Source organism: Centroberyx gerrardi, chromosome 14, assembly GCF_048128805.1.
Source record: "Centroberyx gerrardi isolate f3 chromosome 14, fCenGer3.hap1.cur.20231027, whole genome shotgun sequence".
Taxonomy (NCBI): Eukaryota; Metazoa; Chordata; class Actinopteri; order Beryciformes; family Berycidae; genus Centroberyx; species Centroberyx gerrardi.
In genome coordinates this window covers 21,195,500-21,206,205 of record NC_136010.1, presented here as the reverse complement: position 1 = coordinate 21,206,205, position 10,706 = coordinate 21,195,500, and the positions used below count along the sequence as shown (strand labels likewise).

Here is a 10,706-nt window from a genome sequence, read left to right as displayed (position 1 = left end):
TGAGAATGGTATGACCAGTCAAGGTTTTTTAATGTGATGCCATTCTGATTCAGGCTCTCTCCTCAAATCACTCCATTACATTGGATTAAAACATTAAAAGAAGGATTATAAAATATTTTAGGATTTTTTATTTTGTAAGACACTTTAGAGACATTCCTGAAAAGGGGGGACAAATGATTTTGGTTCATAGCACATGTATGCCTGACAAGAAAAACAAATTATTAAGACTACATCAACAAAAAAAAATGTACAAATCATGAGAGCAAACAATATAAACAATATCTTATATATAAAACATAGCCGGCGTAATAAATATTACACATAAACAAAACTAAAAGTAAACAAAGTTAACCTATTTGGTTTGGGCAACATTTGGAATAAGGTTATAGGACTTGAAACTAAATCATTGATCTGAAAAAGCTGAACATCAGTGTGAATGTTAATTTACTGTGGTGATCAAAACTCCTACCAACAAGTTATTTTTTTTTTTTATCTGCTCCTGTTAGGCCGATGTGGAGAAAGCCATTCAACTAAAGCCAGCTCTGCAGATTCACTCATTACACAGATTATCCAACCCAAACCAATGTTCAATCTCTTATTACTGAAACACAAGAAATGAAATGTCTCCAAGCAAGGTGCTCCAACACATGGATTACTTAAGTGTAGACTTCTTTTTTTTTTTTCTTTCCCATGACCACGTTCTTACTTGTGCATTTGTGTATGTGATGGTTTTGATACATGAGGCCTCTGGGGTGACTGCACGCTCAAGCCATAGTATACTTTAGTGCAGAAAATTCCTCAAAACAGCTTTAGTCACCCATATTCAGTCAATTCAAGAGTCATTTTCTTCCAACTCATCTTCTTATTAGTTCATCATACCAAATGGCATTAGTTCAACCGTAAGATAAACAGTAAAGAAGTCCATCTCTGTAGTGATCTCTATACTGATTGAAATGCAGCCATGTTCTGAGGTGCTCTGTAAGCTGGGACAATCACAGCAACTGCAAACATGTTCTCTTTTGTTGGCTGCTGGATCTCTTGTCTTTGGATGCACTTTTTTGTTGGAAATCTACTGGCTACTCAGGTCTTCCATCTTTGGGCAGGTTAGCATATTCACAGGAGATGGAAATCAGTTTGGTTCAGTCAGGAATCAAGGACCATGTATCATTCACACACAGACACACTCACTCAGTCACACGTTCACGGTCACACGCACACGCAAACACACACCCATACACAAGCGCACACAAACAGCAAACAATAAATTCAAATTCATTGTGTAACTGTAAATGTAAATTCACTCCTTAGTGATTCTTCTACTTAACAAAGATAACAACTGTGCAATATTCATTTGTTTTCTTTTCTTGAAGCAAACCAGGAGTAGTACAAATACTAGGACGTCCTAGGTGCTGCTATTTAACCACATCTAGAGGTTATTTTCAAGACTTGGTGCTCCTCTTCTACTCCGGTGATGGAGACGGCGAGGGTGATCAGTTTACCCATCTGCCCCCCTTCAGCTCAACCTCTTCTCCAGTCCAGAGAGGGGAGAGATCGTAAGACCTTTGCCTAAAGGCCCCGTCTCTGCCTGTCCGTCTCCTCTCTCTGCTGGGGTAGCACCTCCGCGCCTTGTACACGCCCCAGTCCACCTTAAGGTCCCGGCCCCTTAATGCTACTTCCGTTACAAAGTGCAAGCAGTTAATGTCTCCCTGCCTCTCCCCTCCATGCGAAAAAAGAATCAGAAACCAATGCAACAGCAAAAAGTTTTTGTTCAAATGCAAAAATGGTTCAGACAGTGTCCAACAAGCAACGGGAGGGGAGGGGGCAGCAAGAGAGAGTGCATTTGTGTCAAGAAATTCAGTCCATCCACGCAGACTCAAAACAAGTGTTGCTCCTTATTATGGCCACATGCTACTGATCAGCTGTCTGCCAGAGTGGTTATACCTCCCTAGAAATAAAGAAAAGACACAAACCAACTTAATCAATATATGGCCTCAAGTAACAAAAAAAAAAAAGATTGAAACATTATCAGACTTAACAAAATTCCAATATAAACTCCTCTACATTAAATTGAATAAAACACATGGAGACAAATATTGAGAGCATTACATTCTATTCTGTTTGATGTAAATGTTAACATGCTGCAGTGTTACTTACGATGCAGTGAGTGTGGAGTTGAGGACCAGAGTGGTGCGTATCCTATAGAGCTGGGCGAGTGTCAGCTTCTTGTGCTGCTGGGCTGGAGACTTCCTGGTTTTGGGCGACGTTTCCCCTGGACCGCCACCGGCTGCTAACTCGCACTTCCCGTCCAGGGAGGCGGGCGGTGCCGTCTCCCCATCTGAGCCGTTGCCCTGGGCCTCGTTGCCTTCCTCGCACGGCCCAGCGAGGGCCCTCTGGACGTGCCTGGCCTCCGCCCTCCTCAGCGTAGCACAGAGTTTCTCTGAGGGCATGCTCATGTTCAGGTAGTCGTCGGACTGGTCGAGGTCGCACGATAACAGCTCTATGCAGTTCTGGCCCAGCTCTGACAGGCTCCTACTGTGTGCCAGTGATTGGGCGTTGTCCATGTCCCTACATTTTGATTGGTCCTGGGCCTCAGAGCTGAGTGTATGTGCGCGGGATATGGGGGCTTTGCCGTGGAAGCGCTGCAGCAGATTGTCCTCAGAGCGGGACAGGGCCAGAGTGGACGGCCTCTGGAGGCAGTGGAGCCGCGGCTGAACGTGAGGCCGCCGCCGGGGCTTAGAGGACTGGACTACGGACAGCTGGGAGCCGAGCGACGCCGAATCCTCCTCTTCTTCTTCCTCCTGCTCTTCCTCTACCTCCTGTACTCCTGCCTCTTCCCGCTCTACCTCCTGGCCGTCTCTTTCTCCCTCGTCCTCTTCGGTCTCCTCTCCCTCACTCTGGCCGGGACGTGACTGCAGCTCTCTCAGGAGGGACTCGGGGGAGAGGGTACCGTAGGCGCTGTCCATGGAGAGAGAGCGACACTGGGGGTCCAGCTCCACATCGTCAGGCCCCGCCTCCTGGTCCTGTTCTGGGTAAATGCTGGAGTGTGAGCTCTGGGAGCTGGTGGACTCGGACTCCTGGACCTCAGGCATTATAGATAGGGTGGTCATGCCCGAGTAGGAGGCCTTCTCAGTGGGTCCCCCAGGGTCTGTGTTGGGGGCGGGCGGCTCTTGGTGTTCTCCTGGTTCGTCAATGTCCATCACCGACAGGGTCTCAGTGGAACCATCTGATTGACTGAAAAGAGAGGGTTAGTTAGTTTGACTGATAGTTATACATACACCAAGGTGTGGTGCTGAGCTAGATAAGTAAGGGTGTGAGGAGTGCAATCCGCTCAACTGCTCAACTCCATTCATACACCTTTAATTGACACAGTTTTAAGTCGGTGTGGATTTCAGGTCAAACTTCTTCAGGTCAATCTTTTCAGCGAGATCAGAGCCAAGGTCCACATCACATCAAAACTTTGTCAATAAAATGCGTATGAATGGAGCTTTACTCTTTTCAATTGCAAAGACAGGGACAACTGAAGTAAATTTATACACTATGACTTCTTCTTTAAAATGGTGATTTGTCTGGCTTTTGTTTTGCTTGTGTACACTCTAGTACCTTGTGTTCTGCTGGTCTTTGTGTCTCAGACAAGGGGAACTTGTGGTGGAGTTGCTGCTCTCATCTTCCTCCTCCTCCTCTTCCTCTCCCCCTATACGATGCTTCAGCCTGCTCTGCTGCCGCAGAACCTCCTCAGTACAAAGCCTCTGCAGCTGGTTCTGAAATACAATTACACAACCACACTCAGTATGCACCACACAGCACCTGGTTCTCATATTGCAGGTGAATAATTACGACGGTCTCTTCTGGAAAAAAGTACACTGTTGTCACCAAATCTCATCTCCCAATCTTTTGGCATCATAGTGAAATATGAAATATGAACTGGCTCTCCAACCTGGACATTGCAGATGGCATCTATCCAGCCTCGCCCCTGGGTGGCGCTGTTGGCTTGGAAAGTGTAGGCTGCAACTGCACTCTTGAACTCATTGAGGTAGATGAGGACGAATGAGCCTATAGAGACGAAAAGCAAAAAAAGGGTCAACATTACCTAGATAAACAGACACAGCATGGCACAGTTTGATATTTGCTGATGTTTGTAGCTGACTCTACGCAGCAGTTAATACTTAAAATTTCAGTTCCCACTGAAGTGCTTAGCAGCTACAGTTAGGTACTTTAACTCCTGCAGCTTCTTATCTGACCACTCACCAGGGTCTTTGAGCTCCTTGCAGACGACATTGTGAATGAGGAGAGGCTGGCGGATGACTTTGACTTTCTCCACTCTTTTCACAGGCTTTGTAATGAGCAGCAGGTCCGTGAACAGGAAACAGTAGACATCCATCTAGAGGGGAAATACACTCGTGTCAATGCTGACAGAAACACATTCAGTACTTTATAGAACTGTATATGCCATTTTATGTGGAACATAAAGCGACTATAAGGCAAACGAGAGAAATCAGAGGCATTACTGCTAAGTTGAGTGTAAAGATAAGATCTCATCATGGCCCATGGTATTTACAAGCAGTCATAAGGAGTCTTTTATGGGAGTCAGTCTTACCCTACTGTCTTTGCCCTCTTTCATTCTCAGCGCTCCCTCAAGATGGAGCTGGCGGGTCTCCTCTTTTGAGACGCCTCTCATGGGAGCCATCAGGTCAAAGTGGTTGTAGTCCCTAAGGATCTGAACGGGAAGGCGAAAGCATGAGGACAAAAAAATCTCAAAGTAAATCTCATTTCCTACCAAGAGAACTACAGACACATTCGAAGATTTAGGAGGGTCCTGAGAAAACAAGTTGCCCTCACCTTCTCCACCTCTTCACTGCTGCCCTCTACAGCCTCATAGGAGTCGATGCGGGCGGAGATGGTGGCCAGCTTCTGCTGCTCCTGCCGCTGTCGCATCTGGGAGTCCACGCTGTTGATGAAGCCCTCCACTGTGGCCACCTTGAGGAGAAAACACACACGGATACATTTCAGAGCACAGGCAGATACCAGCCAAAACAAACATACTCCATATACTTTAATAAAAGAAACCCCATCAATATGTGATTAAAACACAAATGTATTTTCATCCACATCGCTTCCAATATTCGCCCTTACCATGCTGTTGACAGTGTCGCGGGCTGATGGCTCGTCTGTCTTCTTGAGAACACTCTTCAGTAGGAGGGGGTATTTGGTCAATCTCTGGTGAGGCTTTGCCAACATGTCAGCCAGCTTCAGACGGTTACACTGCTTATGGGTCTCTGCCCACTGATGGGAGCCAGACAAAGACAGAAAAAGACATTTAATGAGCCGGCAGAACAGACACAGTTTGAAGAATCCTAAGGAGGAGTTTGTCAGTACTGGGATTAGGTAGCTAGGGTTCACTGTAGGTCAGAAAGCGGAGAGTAACTGACCGTGACGTAGATCCTGAAGAGCTCGTTGTCCCTGAGAAGCGTGCGCATGTGCTCCATACAGCCCTCCTCCTCCATGCAGTAACGGATGTAGGGCTGGAACCTGGAGCCAAACTGAACACGCAGACATAAACAAAGACGTGTGTCAGAGATATTACTGGCATCAACAGGAGGAAAAATATTTACTTTTGCCTCGTCGCACTCTGTAGTCTGTCTTACTGTATTAGAGGCAACCAGCAATTTTAAGGAATTAGTAAATAAGAAACCTATTTCTGTATAGGTATTTAAAATGAGGAGGACTGTCTTGAGTCCAAAATTAGTACATTTACACACACAGGGCATTCCAGATACTAGCTCATATCCTGGTTAAAGGTACCATTACAGATGAGCTGTTTATATGCATTTTCATATCCTGTTCACAAATGGCCATTACCATGGAAACAGTTACACAGAGTGCAAAACCCAACAGGAAATACGGTGTTTACATGTCTTAGTATCCTGGCTAATATTGGTACATTTCAGCTGTCATAGTCAGGTTGTTCATAATCTGGATATGAACTTGGCTCTTGTATACAGTATATGGCATTTACATCAACCAACTCATGAAATTAATAGTGAACTGAAGCATCCCAAAAAAAATGAGCTGACTCTTTTTGAGCTACAACTTGTGGCGCTTCGGAGTATAGACTAGGGCTCAAGACAAAATATGATACGTCACAGTAATCTGACTTTGGCAATGAATCTACCTTATCAGACTATTCATTTACTTATTACTGAGGTGACCTACATCCACACCACAACAATCTTTTCAGGTGTCTTGTTCTCTAGCCTGGTTGTTATATGTCTTATATTTTGTCTTTTTATATGTAATTGGGAGGGTCAGGGTTTCTTGATAGCCGTTCTTCTATTTATTTATTTATTTTTCCTGTGGATTTAGAACACATTTACTGTGCATCTACCACTCACCGTCCTGAAGCCGTGGTGGAGGTCGGTGGGGTCGAGCAGAGCCCTGGCCTCCCGGGCCTTCTCCAGGACGGGCAGCATCACCTGGCTCCACAGGGCCGTGTGGAGGCGCACGATGTCCTGGATGTTACTGAACAGCTTGGGGGCCTCCACCTCCCCCAGCAGGCCGCTGTCCTGCAGGTTCAGCAGCCCGCACAGGAACAGCTGGAAAAGGGGCGATAAGAGGAGAATATGAGGCCTCTAAATATTGGATCCTCACAGACTTTAAACACTCATAAGATACTAAGCTGACACTGTCAAACGGGACTAGTAAAGCACTGTAGTAGCCTTTCAACTAAACGTAATCAGCCTTGTGATTAAAATACAATACAGCTACTCAGGATACAGCTTACTGGGTGGTGATGAACTTATAAACAAAGTTCCAGCAGGCCGTTTTCTATTTTTAGACCTACACAAAAGGTTTATTGTGTCTGCCCCTCGCTTGAAATGTGCTAAGACAAACATTTTTATGTTTTATAGTACAGCACAGTACAGTAGCCAATTCATCTTACACAACAGCTGGACTTACATCAGTGCGTTATCTTTGTGTGTGGCAGGACAGTACAGTAGTCCTCTTTGCACTTACATCAGTGATGACTCTGAGTTTCTTGATGTAGGTAGCTTCAGTGTGCAGCAACTCCCATATTGCCTCTTGCTGGTGGAACTGACGCCTCGTCAATGCCTGCACACACACACACACACACACACACATTACATTATTATTATATACGCACGCCACTGTGCAGAACAAAGATAGATATTGTTAAAGTAAGCCTACATACTGAAGCTATAACATAGTTACAGTAAGATTCAGTACAGTTATCTTCTCATTGTCACCACACTGTTACTGCAATGATAACTTCATTCAGAGGTTTACAATCATTCATTCAGTCATTCTGTTTACCCATTCATTCCTATTCAAGGTAAGGGGGGGGGGCTGGAGCAAAAATACATTATTTGTACTATCAAGATAAAACTCAATCAAACATTGAGTGGGTTTGATTGAAGTTTTCACAAACCCTTGATCACGCAGTATGTTATCTCACACACACAAAAACTCCTACACACTCACAAACACACACGCTCACATAAACAAGAATGGCAAGAAATCCAGCTGGTAAAGTGAGTTACATAACTAACTGGTAGGGGTGAGTGCAAGGTATGGCAGTTAAGCAATGCCACCGCTCTGTCTAGCTGTCGGAATGGGCCTGCTACAGCTGGGAATGGGCGTTATCATTTACACAGAGGAGCATGGTTCCTGGCACCTTTCATGTAACACAACATTGACCTTATTAGCAGCCATAAAGTGCGCTATCAGTTTTATGCTGGGAAAGCATGCATCAGGATGGGTGCGACAAAGATAATAAGGAATGAAAAGAGTGAAGCGTTGTAACAGCAGGATGCATGGCTGAGGCTCAGAAGAGCAACTCCCAGCTCTGTCTGGGAGAATTTGAAGTGTGGGAGAAGTGCTTAAAAGTCTACAGCTACAGTGTGTATAAGTATATGCATGTAGGTAATTAGATGCCAGTGAATGTTTATTAGTGTACATACTATGGTAATAACAGTTTGGCAATTTGTATTAGTTCTTATTTTGATTTCATTTTCAACTTGGAGGTCAATCTTTGTTTAGTTTCAGTTTTCAAAAATGCTTAGGTTGAGTTTTTACTTGATTTCGTTTCAGCTTAAGTTTTAGTATTTTGAAAAAAAGGAAAGGAAGAAGGAGTTTCATAGCATGTAGTATCAATGTAATGTGAATAGATGTGGCTTTTACTAATTTCCTATACTCTCCTATACTTTGGGTTTGAATATTTGAATATTTTTATTTCATTTCAAGCGGTTTTGGTTATATAGTTTCGCTTCAGTTTTGTTTTCTCAATCATTCCAGTTTTTATTGCATTTCATTTTATTAAAATGTTTTTTCACCGCTACAAGCTCACACCTTTGTTTGTCCGGATACATGTGTGTGTGCGTGCGTGGCTGTGTGTGTGTGTGTGCTCTACCTCCGGGTTGTCCAGCAGCGTCTGCCAACTGTCCTCCAGGGCCATGTTGGTCTCCTCTTCCTCCTCTTCCCAGGAGTCCTGGTGGAAGGAGAGCTGCCGCGGCACCTTGGGTAGCCCGAACATCGTGTAGGAGTGGAGCTTGTTCTGGAGCTGCTCCCTGCGGTCTGCCTCCTGTGGCAGAGGAGGAGAGGGGAGGAGGAGAGAGAGAGGGGGGGGGGGGGGAGAGAGAGATAATTACAAACATGCACCAATGTAGAGCTGGGGCAAATGTTTCAAATGCAGAAGGCCTAATTAGTTTAAACAAGGTCAACAGCAAGACGGCGAGAAGAGAGGCGAGTACAACTGTCAATTTCTGTCTTTTGTGCGGGGGTTTATTGTTACATTCAAACTGTAAGTGAGGATGAGCCCATGTATTAGCATATAAATCCCCTCCCTGCCGGCGCCTGAATTCTAAAATTCACTGGTAGCTGCTATTCAGCCTTTTATTCAGTCTGGCGAGCCTTATGTAGTTATGAAAATGAGCTCTGTGCATTGAGACCAGCTGAACAATAGAAGCGGGGGGAGGGTAGTGGGGCAAGAGCTATAGTATGGAGGAGGCACAGGGACCAGTGGTTCATGGTTTGGACCCATTTCATGAAACCTCTCAAAAACCACTGATGTAGGCTCAATGTTTAGGGTTGGGTCACACGTGCATATAAATTTCACAACAGATTTAGAGGTAAACTGATCACAGATTAGCACTCCTTTTCAAAAGTTATATGACTAGAGGGCCTGGCCATGGTTCACCCCTGCATTATAGAGGGAGGGAGCAGGGGGTGCAGGGTGCAGAGCAGGGTCCCTGGCCTGGCCCTGAAGGGGTTAAGGGGCTGGACAGGGTGAATAGAGATGAGCCGGGCGCTGACAGGTGACTGACAGATACTGTCTCTATCTGACATCTGCTACTGTGCAGGATGTGACCTAAGGAGGGAAGACACAATGGGAGCGTGTGTGTGTGGGTGTGTGCCTGTTTGACTGTGTGCAAGCGTGTGTGTATGCATGTGTGCTTCATTAGGATTACTGTTGAAAATTGTTGTTTTTTCAGATACAGAAGTTGTGGTTTTTTGTGCACATGCTGATTTTTCATCATGAAACACACTGGGCAGAATTAAGTGAATAGCCTTTCCTCCACCTACTCACTTCCAGAGGCGTTGGACTTCTTTGTTAGGAGGAAAGAGCGTGAGCCAACAAGTCAGGAGACTTTGAAGGGAAATGATCTCAGTGGATATGGCCTTCCGACCCCCTCCCACCTCTACTTGCTACTGTTTTGTTTTGTTTTTTAAATCTGAGGCAAGTCCGGGCAGTCCGCTCCAGCTATTACCATTTCTATGTTTTAATAGAAAATAGAAAGTGCTCCAGTGTCTTTTCACTGCTTAACCAAACAGAGCAATCCCGAACTATTTCATTTGATTGCACTAAGTCTGATCAATGTCTCTCTTACCTTGCCAAAGGCCCCCGCTCCTGCGCTGGAGCTGAAGAAGCCACTGAAGCGGCTGGCAGCGCGGTTCTTCCAGCTGTCTGGCCCGGCCCCGACGCTGGGCAGAGAGCCACCGATCTGTCCCAGAGCGTCCGGGGTTGGGATATTCGTCTCCCCCAGGAACTCTGTCATGTTCTTCCTCTGTCGCCCCTGACCCTGCAAAGGTATAGAGGAAACAACCACATTTTACAAGAAGTAAAGGAGGCTTTGGAGGAAGCAAGAGAGAAAATGAAAGAATATGAGAGAACAAGTCATGATGTCACCTGGGAGGAAAAAAAAACTTTCCAGTGTGACGGATGGAAAGAGACAATGAAGGAAAGAGAGAAATATACAAAAACAGGATAAACAGGAAATCAGAGGGGAATTCGGCGCGAGGGGTGACATCAGCGCGACCGTTAAAGCCGTCCTAATGGTCGTTGGGTCAGACACAAACAGGAGAGGGAAGGAATGCCACTTCCTCGGAGCGAGCGCTCGTTACATCACAAGGACCGAGCGGGAGGGGAAAGAGGTCGTTCCATAAGAACAGGCGGCCGGAGTCTGGCCATTGTTCTACCTCCATTGTTACCCTGTCAGCAGGCCCTGCCGTGCGCCCTCACACATGCAATCTCAATCCACTTTACGAGCAGCAGCAAAGCAAACAAACAGGGGCCACCTCAGTATCTGAGGAAGCAGTTGTTTTTGCCATTGGAGTGTCAGTGGCGAGGAATCTGCTGGTGGGGAGTCGGTAAGAGTCGCGCCACTGACCCCCCTTTGAAACACAGCGACAAG

The 10,706-nt window shown here is 45.7% G+C and overlaps 1 protein-coding gene across 3 annotated transcripts in view; it reads right to left on the bottom strand.

Annotated features, from left to right (window-relative positions):
- Positions 1-10,706, bottom strand: part of plekhg5b (pleckstrin homology domain containing, family G (with RhoGef domain) member 5b) — a 57,286-nt gene continuing 46,580 nt past the window's right edge. For all 3 annotated transcript variants that reach the window (XM_071902636.2, XM_071902637.2, XM_071902638.2), the window contains 13 exons: positions 9,903-10,094; positions 8,426-8,596; positions 7,012-7,107; positions 6,390-6,590; positions 5,427-5,537; positions 5,131-5,280; positions 4,837-4,974; positions 4,595-4,714; positions 4,246-4,378; positions 3,935-4,050; positions 3,601-3,758; positions 2,155-3,231; positions 1-1,945 (listed from right to left, as the gene is read on the bottom strand). In XM_071902636.2, coding sequence (XP_071758737.2) covers positions 1,936-1,945; positions 2,155-3,231; positions 3,601-3,758; positions 3,935-4,050; positions 4,246-4,378; positions 4,595-4,714; positions 4,837-4,974; positions 5,131-5,280; positions 5,427-5,537; positions 6,390-6,590; positions 7,012-7,107; positions 8,426-8,596; positions 9,903-10,094 — 2,673 coding nt within the window. In that variant the 3' untranslated portion in view covers positions 1-1,935. The remainder of the gene's footprint in view (positions 1,946-2,154; positions 3,232-3,600; positions 3,759-3,934; positions 4,051-4,245; positions 4,379-4,594; positions 4,715-4,836; positions 4,975-5,130; positions 5,281-5,426; positions 5,538-6,389; positions 6,591-7,011; positions 7,108-8,425; positions 8,597-9,902; positions 10,095-10,706) is intronic.